We start from the raw sequence: 11230 nt of genomic DNA, 5'->3' as shown, positions 1-11230 counted from the left end.
CCCCCCTCCCCTCCCCCCTCCCCCTCCTCCTCCCCCTCCCCTCCTCCCCCTCCCCCTCCTCCCCCTCCTCCCCCTCCTCCCCTCCCCCTCCCTCCTCCCTCCCTCCCCCTCCTCCTCCTTTTTGGTACTGGGGATTGAACTCAGGGGCACTTGACCACTGAGCGACATCCCCAGTACTGTTTTTGTATTTTTATTTAGAGACAGAGTCCTCTGAGTTGCTTAGCACCTCCCATTTGCTGAGGCTGGCTTTGAACTCCAGATCCTCCTGCCTCAGCCTGCAGAGCTGTTGGGATTACAGGTGTGTACCACCTCCACCTGGCCAAGCTTCTTTATCTTTTTAAAATGCTCATTGTTAGTGTAAAGAAATGCAACTGGTTTTCATGAATTGATTTATATCCTACTATTTTGCTGAATTTTAGTTTTAACATTTTTTTGTAGAATCATAGGATTTTATACACATAAGAGCATATCATCTGTAAACAGATATAATTTTACTTCTTCCTTTTCAATTTAGATGGCTTTTGTTTCTTTTCTTATATAATTCCCTGCCTGGACTTCCAGTACTATGTTGAATAGAAATGGTGAAAGTGGACATGCTTAGCCAGGCATGGTGGCACATGCCTATGAATGCCTATAATCCCAGCAACTCAGCAACTCAGGAGGCTGAGACAGAAGGATTGCAATTTTCAGGCCAATTTCAGCAACCTAGTGAGGGCTTCAGCAATTTAGAAAGACTCAATGTAAAACAACAACAACAATCCATACTTGCCATGTTCCTGATCTTAGAAGAGTTTTCCACCATTGAGTATAATGCTCACTATGGCTTTTTTATTTGTAACTTTTTTTTTTTTTTGTACTGGGAACTGAACCTAGTGTCATTTTCCCACAGAGCTATAACCCTAAGCCTTTTTATTTTTCACTTTGAGACAGGGTTTTGCTAATTTTCTGAAATTGGCCTTGAATTTTCGATCCTCCTACCTCTGCCTCCAGAATCGCTGGGATTACAGGTGTGTGCCACCATGCCAGCTCACAGGTTATATCAAGAATGCCTTTATTCTATTTTTTATGTGGTGCTGAGAATTGAACCCAGTGCCTCACGAATGCCAGGCAAGCACTCTGCCATTGAGCTACAGCCCCAACCCAATAAAATTTTTATTATATATCTTTACAACAAATTAAAAATAATTAATCAATATGATTCACCTTATCAACAAACCAAAAGATAAACATGTATCATCTCAATAACAGAAAAATCGATCTGACTAAATCTAACACGAATTCCTAATAAAAACTCTTAGCAAGAGCCAGCACAGGGGGGCACACCTGCAGTCCCAGCTACTCCGGAAACTGAGACTGGAAGATGTCTTGAGCCCAAGAGCTTTTAGCCAACCTGGGCAACATAGTGAGACCTAGTCTGAAAAGAAGGAAGAAGGAAGGAAGGGAGGGAGGAAGGAAGAAAGGAGGAAGGGGAGAAAGAAAGAACCAACAACAAAATAACTCTAAGCAAACTACAAATCAAAGGGAACTTCCTCAGGGCTGGGGATGTGGCTCAAGCAGTAGAGCGCTTGCCTGGCATGCGTGTGGCCTGGGTTCGATCCTCAGCACCACATACAAAGAGGTTGTGTCCGCCGAAAAATAATAAAATATTAAGATTTAAAAAAAAAAAAGGGAACTTCCTCAAACTAATAAAGAACAACATTAAACTTAACAATAAAAGACAGAATGCTCTTTAAGATCAGGAATAAACTGGGCACAGTGGCGTCTGTAATCCTAGCGCTTTGAGGGCTCAGACAGGAGGACATTGAGTTTATAAACCAGCCTCAGCAATGGTGAGGTGCTAAGCAGGTCAGTGAGACCCTGTCTGTAATGAGAATGTGGTTTAATGGTTGAGTGCCCCTGAGTTCAATCTCTGGTACCCGTCCCCCACCTCCCCAAGCCTTCTGTAAAGGGCTTTAGCAATGTCAAAGCCTCTTTTTAATTCATTATTCAATTTGATCCTCTCCCCAAGTGTGCAAGGGTAGCTATGATTAGGATAGGAACTTTTCATATCCTCTTATTTATTTATACTGAGATTGAACCAGGGATGTTTAACCACTGAGCTATATCCTCAGTCATTTTTATTTTATATTTTGAGACAGGGTCTCACTAAATTGGCGAGGCTAGTCTTGAACTTGCAATCCTCCTGCCCCAGCCTCCCAAGTCACTGGGATTCAAGGCATCATGGGACCCAGCTTCTCTCTGATTTAATCCTTGCCACTGCCCTATGTGATGGGTGTAATATTAGTGTGTTTACAAGCTGAGGGGTGAACAAACGAAGAATTGACAAACTCACATGGTCTATTAATGGTGGTATCAGAGTTTGTACTCAGATCTCCCTGAAGAACTTGAAATATACTTTGTGATCTGTATAAAGCAAACTTGGCTCCAAAACCTAATTTGGAGGTGTTTTTATCCCCCTTGTGGTACTAGGGATTGAATCCAGGGGTGCTCTATCATTGAAATACACTGTGCCCCAAGCCCTTTTATTTTTAGACAGGGTATGTTAAGTTGCTGAGGCTGGTCTCAAACTTGCAATCCTCCTGCCACAGCCTCTAGAGTCTGGGACTACATGTGTGCATCACCAAGCCTAGCTATCCAAACCTAACTTCAAATATTTTCTCAGAAGCCTGAGGATATTTAATGTTATAACAACAAACAACAACAACAAAAAAAAACTGTGGCTGACATCTCATTACTCAGCAATCAAGATGCTGGTATTCACTGACATTCTTTACAGAATTAGGAAAAACAATTATTAAATTTATTTGGACTAATAAGAGACCCAGAATAGCCAGAGCAATACAGAGCAAGAAAAGTAAAGCAGGAGGTATCACAATACCAATCTGAAATTATACTACAGAGCTATAGTAATTAAAACAGCATGATATTAGCTCCAAAATATAAATGAAAACCAATGGAATAGAATTGAAGATACAGATAGAAACCCTCAAGCCTATAGCCCTCTGATATTTGTCAAAGGTGCCAAAAATATATCTTGGAGAAAAGACAGCCTTTTAAACAGAGGGTAGCTATCTGTAGAAGAATGAAATTAGACTTTTATATTTTATTATGCTTGAATTAGGGACCCCCAAAAGACCACCAGAGTCCAAGATCTATGTAAGCAGCAAAGAGGTGTTTATTGCGAGCTATCTTGGTCCTCCTCATGCACACAGCAAATGGTGACGCTGAGAGGCCCCAGCCCAGGGTTTGCAGCAATTTTATACACTCTTTGGGGAAGGCAGGGACTTCACATACATCATGACATCTCTTAGCAAATCATCACACACCGGGAGAAAATCATAAAACAACTCTAAAACATGATTAGCACATTCACTGGCGGGAACAAGTTCAATAAGGCTGATTGGTTACTACAAGAGGGGGATTCGTTTGAACTGATTGGTTTAAGCCAAGAGGGATGTTCATGCTGAACTATGTGGTTTTCCAACACGTTATCAACCACCATAAACTACTGGGAGGGTCATCTGGCATCCCAGGTATTTCCCTATCTCATGCTGATTGGTGGCTGCTAGGGGGCTGCTATGGGTCCCCACCTAGCCCGACTGAGTCAAGGACACCTAGCGCAGCAGATCTCTTCTGTTATTTGTACATAAACAACTCAGCTGGGTGGGTATGTGCCTAGAAGTGTTCTGTGGGTCTTTGCAAGGATAAAGATCACGTCCCCTTCACCCTACACAAAGCTTGAATCAAAATGGATCAGAGACTTAGGAATTAGAACAGAAACATTACAACTGCTAGAAGAAAACCTAGGGTCAACACTCTATCATATAGGTGTTGGCACAGATTGCCTTAAGAAGACCCCAAAAGCACAAGAAGAAAAAAAAAGCCAACAATTAATAAAAGGGTTGCCATTGGACTAAAAAGTTTCTGCACAGCTAAGGAAATAATTACAGTGTGTAGACAGAGCCTACAAAATGGGAGAAAAATCTCACTCCAGTCAGATTGGCAAATATCAAGAATAAAACAACAATAAATTATAGCGAGATTGTGGGGAGAAAGCAACATTTGTATATTGTAGGTGGGACAACCGACTAGTACTAGCACTCTGGAAAGCAGTTTGGAGAGTCCTCAAAAAACTAGGAATGGAATCACCATATGACCCAGCTACCCACTCTTGGATATTTTCCCAAAAGATGTAAAATTGGCATATTACAGTGACACAGCCACATCGTTTATAGCAGCACAATTCACAATAGGTAATTATGAAATCAACCCAGATGCCTGTCACTACATGAATGGATTAACAAATTATAGTATATGTATACAATGGAGTTCTACTTAGCCATGAAAAATGAAATTATGGCATTGCCAGTAAAGAGATGGAAATGGAGAATATCAGGCTAAGTGAAATTAGCCAGACTCAGGAACTCAGCATGGAAGTGGGGTTCCTTGGAGAGTTAGGCCTGCCCAAGAAAGCTGGAGTGGGGCTGCTCTGGAGTTCTACCTGGGGTACCAAATTTGTTCCTTAAACCTCAGTCCTTGTCCCCAATGCCAATCCAATAACAAGACACGGTTTGAGAAAAAGGAAAAAGGTTTATTGCTTTGACAGCAAAGGAGAAGCTCAGGGATTTGCCCATCAAGGGAAGCAGGGGGCTTTTAAAGAGGTGACTCAAAGGTTACATTCCATGTGTTCTGTCCAGAGTTGTATTAATTTGTTAATTTGGGAGATAGTCATTTCTGAGATCTTCTGGAGCCAAACCCAAAGTTTGGATTATTTCCTTCCTATAAGTGTTCAAGGATATATAACTGCCTAGGAGGGGGAAGAAAGGGAATCCTATTTCCCCTGAGATTAGGGAGAGGGAGAGATTAGGGAGGAGCAGGGGAGAGAGGAAGAGAAAGAAAATGTCTTTTAAAAAATAAATGGCGCAGGGTGTGGTGGTACACACCTTGTAATTACAGTGACTCTAGAGGCTGAGGCAGGAGATTGAGAGTTCCAAGACAGCCTCAGCAAAAGCAAGGTGCTGAACAACTCAGTGAGACCCTGTCAGTAAATAAAATACAAAATAGGGCTGGGGATGTGGCTCAGTGGTGCCCCCGAGTTCAGTCCCTGGTACCAAAAAAAAAAAAAAAAAAAAGTCGCAGTGGCAGAGCAGCAATGGCTATGTTCAAACCATAAAGTGGACCACCTTTACAAAACCTGGATTGCCTAGATTATTTTTCAAGGATTTGAAGGCCATTTTTGTCAGAAATACTGAATCTCTACACTGGCTCTCTGGTTGGGCCTGCACAAATGCCATATGGGTGACCTCATTTTCTTTTTTTTCTCTTGTGGTGCTGGCAATTGAACCCAAGGCCTTGTGTATGTGAGGTAAGCACTTTACCAACTATATCTCTAGCCCACCGGTGAACCCTCGATATCTGGAGGCCTATTCCACCTCCAGGTTATGCCAATTCCACCACGTTTTTGAGAGGCACATATTTACAATTGTAAGCCCATCTTTTGGTTAATACCCAGCAGATGACTGTAGCCCATTGAGCAAGGGCTCCATTTTATTGCTGAAATATGATCAAGACTAGAAAGAAAATAAGCAAAATATAAGTTCTTCCATTCTGGGTTTTTTTTCCTTTTCTTTCTTTTTTTTTTTTTTTTGCAAGAGGGATTGAACTCAGGGGAGCTCAACCACTAAACCATATTTCCAGTCCTATTTTTTGTATTTCATTTAGAGACAGGGTCTCAATGAATTGTTTAGCGCCTCACTTTTTGCTGAAGCTGGCTCATGATCCTCCAGTCTCAGCTTCTGGAGTCACTGGGATTACAGGTGTGCGCCACTGTACCCGCAAATCCTTCTATTCTTTAACTTAACTCTTGAGAGAGGTAGTGTTAAGAGGAAAAATTCCCACTGGGCACAATGATATTGGGTTGTAATCACTTCAATTCGGAAGGATGAGATGGGAGGATCACAAGTTCAAGGCCAGCTTCAGTAACTACAGAGTCCTGTCTCAAAATAGAAAATGATGCCTGGCTTGGTGGTGTATGCCTGTAATCCCAGCAATTCAGAGCCTGAGGCAGGAGGATCTCAAGTTCAAAGTGAGGACCTAAGCAACTCAGAGAGACCCTATCCCTAAATAAAATATAAAAATGGGCTCAGTGGTTAAGTGCCCCTATTGCCAACATGTCCAGCCCCACAAATTTATATTTATATTTAATATGGCAGTGGAAAAGTGTGTACCAAACCCAGCTCTTTGCATGAAGTAGCAGTAACGAAAATGGGAGATCTAAGAAGAAGTGTTAGGCTTCTCTTTTTGCAAGGGAAGTAGAGACCCAGAGGTGGGATAAAACAGAAATAGCATATGAAAAGGGTAAGGAAACTTCTCCAAGGGAAATGAATAGAGGCGGTATGTCAGGGCTCTAGGGGAAAATCTTATTCAGTCATTGGTAAGATGGAGACCAAGAGGTTAGCCGAAGGACGCCCAGCATTTGCAAGGTGGTAACTAGAACTTGAACCTAACTCTCCTGAACCAAGTCCTGGGATCCTTCTTGGGCTATAGGGGGCCACTGGTCTAGGCCCTTGGCGCTAAGTGCAGAATGACCTGAGAAAGCCTGAGGCTAAGGTAACTTGGCTACAAGGTTTTGGAAAGCTCCCCCAATATTCGGGAGCACCATCAACAGACAGGAAGCCAGGTCCAAACACTCCTGCCAAATGATGCGGAGATCGCAATTTAAACAAAAAGCTTTCCCACAGCTTCCTGTACGAACGCGGGGGCGGAAACGCCCCACCAGCATTCAGACTTTCGGAGCCTCCCGAGACGATCCGGAACTTTTGAAGAGTCAGGACATGAATCAAGTGTCAACGGCCGACATTTCCCAACGGTCACGATTTGCTGAGAATCCTTCAGGATTATCGGAAGTGATCGGAAGATAGTTAGGGAGCAGTCCAAATCGGCCGAACGCCATTAGGGACCTTCGGTCAAGCCCCTTCGGTTCTCTGCGTTCTACTCAGGAATCTTGGGACTCCCGGCACCGTTTGAGGCTTGAAACCAAAGAGCGACTAGTACCAATAGCCCCTCGGCAGTTTCCGGAATTGTTCGGCATTGACCGGAGAGTAGCGCCCTCTGGTAGTAGGCTGAGGAAAGGCCGTGTGAGCCAGCGCGCGCACACGCAGTTGCGTGCCGGCGACCGTTCAGACCGGAAGTGGTTGCGCCTGAGGTCACTTCCGGCGGGTGACGGTGCGGACGGGTCAGGAGCGTAGAGGCGGCGGCAAAATGGCGGCGCCTGAGGAACGGGATCTAACCCAGGAGCAGACAGAGAAGCTGCTGCAGTTTCAGGTAGCAGCGAGTAGTCGGCGCAGCAGATGTCCCCGCGGGATGGGGAGTGGGCCCCTAGAGGATCGCATAACCCTCCTAACTCAGATTGGGTCCGGGCTCTTTCTCAGACCAGCAGGAGCCCCCCCCCCCATCAGATGCCAACTGTCCGGATTCCCCTAGTCTCCGAGCCTCTGTCGGGTCTCAGCCTTCTAGCAATCTCTGCCAGCCAGGCGCATCTTCTGCGTGCCCCTCTACCCTCAGCGGGTCAGCTTCCCTCGTTTCTCTTTGCGGCGCTAGTCCTCAATCATCCTTGTCAACCTAGTTACCTGTCAGATCATCTCCGCCCAAGGACTCTAGATGTACCCGAAATGCATAATTCCTATCTTAGAGTTGGCGTGAATTCAGGTTTCCGGATCATTTCCACCAGTGTCCCGTACTATTTCCACAAACATTCATCCAGGGCCTCTTTGGTACCGGGTCTTGTGTTGCGGGCTGTGGTGGGGGAGGAAACACCTACACACAGGCCTGGCTCCTGCTCTGTAGTTGTGGGAGGACACCATATACCGAAACAGTATAACATAAATATGATCATCGATGGCTTCTGAGGGGTTTGTTCCACCTCGGCTCATTCCTAGACTCTTGTGCTTGATATACTTGAGGAATCTGCATTTTAGTGAATTTTACGTTAAGAACATTTGGCACTAAGAACTTCGCCTCTCAGCTGGAGAATCTGGTGTAGGAGACCATTAGGGTGGATAACCAGGGTTTTGTTAGCAGTTCTCCTGTCTGCATATTTTAAAAGTGTCTACTCCCTTGAGGATGTTGTGGAGAACAAATGAGTTTATGGATATTAGAAGGGCATTATAAACAGTTAAATGCTCTCAAATAGTATTGCTGCTGTTTATCATTATTTACTTTAGAAAAGAACTTAAGTTAGTATTACATTTATATCCTACTATGAAATGTGCTAACTATTCATTTATTCCTCAGTATTAGGAAAAATCTTAGTGCTCAGGCACTCAGGTAGAATACTATTTACTAAGTATTTACAAAGTTGTAAGCATTTTGCTAAACATTTAACAAAAAATACATTAATCTCATTTAATACTCAGGTTCCAACTGTCACAGTACCTATTTTAAAGATGAAGGACATGAAGCTTTAGAGTAATATGCTTAGCTTACATAGCTAGTATGTGATGGTGTCATATTTAAACTCAGGTCCATCTTTCCAGAGCCTTTCTTGGGCTTTTAACTGCTGTACAACAGGTTGCACTGTATGGAGATGGGAAAGTGTGAAGTGTGTCTATTGTGATGGTTTTAGAGAATTGATGGTGGAAAATGAGACTGAAAAGATAAACTAGAGCCTGATTTTAGAGGCCTTCAAACCTCTACACAGTGGTTTAAACTTTTGAATCTGTAGGCATGGGAAACCATCAAAAGTTTTTTTCAACCAGAGAGTGACAACATTAGATTTCTGTTTGCTTCAGGAATAGTATTCATCACGTACTTAGAATCTCCACAGGGTCACAATTGAAGAGTATGATGCTGCTTGCTAGGAGCTGACTCTCAATTTCTTCATTTGATACATTGAGATTAGTGAAAGTAAAATATTTTGGAAATCTGAAGTTTTTCTCCATTTTATTTTTTTGTGTGACATGTAATTTGATTGGAACTCCCTAAAGTATATTTATCATGTTTCTCAGCCCATCTGATATTTCTAAGATTTTTTTTTGTAGTTCTCCATTGCTTCTGTTTATTTTGGAATCAGTTGAGTATTATTACCTAGTTTAGGTGTTTGTTTTAAGATATTTCAAATGGGAGAGAATAGGGGCGTGTGTTATAAGGAGAACTAATGCAGGGATATGAAAGGAGTCCATTCCCCAAATATCCATATATAGTAACTTCCCTAAGAGCTTTATGCTGTTTGAACACCTAGACAATGACAATATGGACAGAGAGAGAAAAAACTAAGTGAGCTATGCAATTGCCCCTGGAGGAAGAAGTGATCTCTTTTCTGCTTTTACAGGAGTAAAGAAAAATTTCCTTTTAAATGTATAGTGGGGTATGACCCTCATTCTTTCTTTTCCTCTACCACTGAGCTACATCCCCAGCCCTTTTTATTTTTTTATATCAAGATAGGGTCTTGCTAAGTTTCCAGGGCTGGCTTTAAACTTGTGATCCTCCTGCCTCAGCCTCCTGGGTAGTTGGGATTACAGATGTGTACTACTACACCTGGCTGTCCTCATTCTTTTGAATTATAGCAAGTAAAGCCTGAATTGAGCTGTAGAATCAAGTTTATACTCATTTTGAAAATCTTTCAGTGTGCTTCATTAGTTACTTAGCAGGAAAAAAACAAATATATGATGCTTTTTTTGTGTATTTAAAAATTCAAGATGGCTGTGATGGCATACCCTGGTAATCCCAGCAAGTGACTTGGGGAGGATGGGCAGGAAGATCACAAGTTTGAGGCCACCCTCAGCAATATATCGAGACCCTGTCTCAAAATAAAAAGGGTTTAGATGTGGCTCAATTAAATGGCCCTGGGTTCAATCCCTAGTATCAAAAATAAAAATTCATACTCATCTGAGGGTTTTGTTTGTTTGTTTTGAGGCGGGCAATGAATTTGACATTGTGGAGAAATGTGATCTTTGAAACTCTAGGCATATATAATTAGAGCCTTTCAGTTTAGCTTCTGGTGAATTCTGCAATTTCGGGCAAGTTCTCCCTTCATTGAGTCTCTTTCTTCTTCTATAAATTGTTAATACTTTTATCTAGTTTACAGCATTTGATTTCTTTTTTTACTTTAAAAAGCAAACCTATTTTAGCCCGGCGTGGTATCACACGCCTGTAATACCAGTGGTTTGCCTATAATCCCAGAGGCTCGGGAGACTGAGGCAGGAGAATCCCGAGTTCAAAGCCAGCCTCAGCAACAGTGAGGTGCTAAGCAACTCAATGAGGTCCTGTCTCTAAACAAAATACAAAAATAGAGCTGGGGATGTGGCTTAGTGATTGAATGCCCCTGAGTTCAATCCCTGGTACTAAAAAAAAAAAATAATAATGCATGCTTGTAGGTTAGCCACATATACCTATATTAAACAATTAAGTCTCATTCTTCTAGTTTTAATTTGGGGTATGTTGCATGTCTTTGTATACTTTTTTCTAATATATGTGCACATCTATAAATTCTTAATGTAGAATCTCTTACCCTGTCACTGGACTGATGAGTTGAAAAAGACTATCCTCCATTTTCTAATATATTTAAGGGTTTCTGCTCTCATCAGTTGAATTGTACTCTTTTTTTTTTCTTTTTTTAAGGAGAGTGAGCGAGAGAGAGAGAGAGAGAATTTTTTTAATATTTATTTTTTAGTTCTCGGCGGACACAACATCTTTGTATGTGGTGCTGAGGATTGAACCCGGGCCGCACACATGGCAGGCGAGCGCGCTACCGCTTGAGCCACATCCCCAGCCCCTGAATTGTACTCTTGACAGGGAGTCAATTGTGTTTATTCCTAAATTAGTGTGTGCTGGTGTTTGTTGTATAAATTTAAGTAACTATTACATAAACCAATAAAATACCAGTACAATAAAGTACCAGTACATAGTTTATATGAAAACTTTATATGGCTTTAGAAAGGCTGTATAAGGAAAAGTTCCTGAAAAAACTTGTAATTGACTTAGGTGTGGGCAAGATGTCTGTAAATGACTTTTGGAAAAATCATTGAGGTAGGGGCTGGGGATGTGGCTCAAGCGGTAGCACGCTCGCCTGGCATGCTTGTGGCCCAGGTTCGATCCTCAGCACCACATACAAAGATGTTGTGTCCGCCAATAACTAAAAGAAATAAATATATAAAAATTCTCTCCTCTCTCTTTAAAAAAAAAATCATTGAGATAGATAGAAGATTGTGCATGACTGCGTGGCATTTGTTTT

The 11230-nt window shown here is 42.2% G+C and overlaps 1 protein-coding gene across 3 annotated transcripts in view; it reads left to right on the top strand.

Moving 5' to 3' along the window:
• The first annotated feature begins 7165 nt into the window (after positions 1-7165).
• Positions 7166-11230, top strand: part of Faf2 (Fas associated factor family member 2) — a 60238-nt gene continuing 56173 nt past the window's right edge. Inside the window, exon 1 of one of the 3 annotated variants that reach the window (XM_005333144.5) lies at positions 7166-7323. In XM_005333144.5, coding sequence (XP_005333201.1) covers positions 7261-7323 — 63 coding nt within the window. In that variant the 5' untranslated portion in view covers positions 7166-7260. The remainder of the gene's footprint in view (positions 7324-11230) is intronic. The other 2 variants (XM_013361902.4, XM_013361903.4) reach the window with 2 other exon arrangements.

The sequence above is a fragment of the Ictidomys tridecemlineatus genome, chromosome 1 (assembly GCF_052094955.1).
Source record: "Ictidomys tridecemlineatus isolate mIctTri1 chromosome 1, mIctTri1.hap1, whole genome shotgun sequence".
Lineage (NCBI taxonomy): Eukaryota > Metazoa > Chordata > Mammalia > Rodentia > Sciuridae > Ictidomys > Ictidomys tridecemlineatus.
The sequence above is the reverse complement of the archived record's forward strand: the minus strand, read 5'-3'. Positions and strand labels throughout refer to the sequence as shown.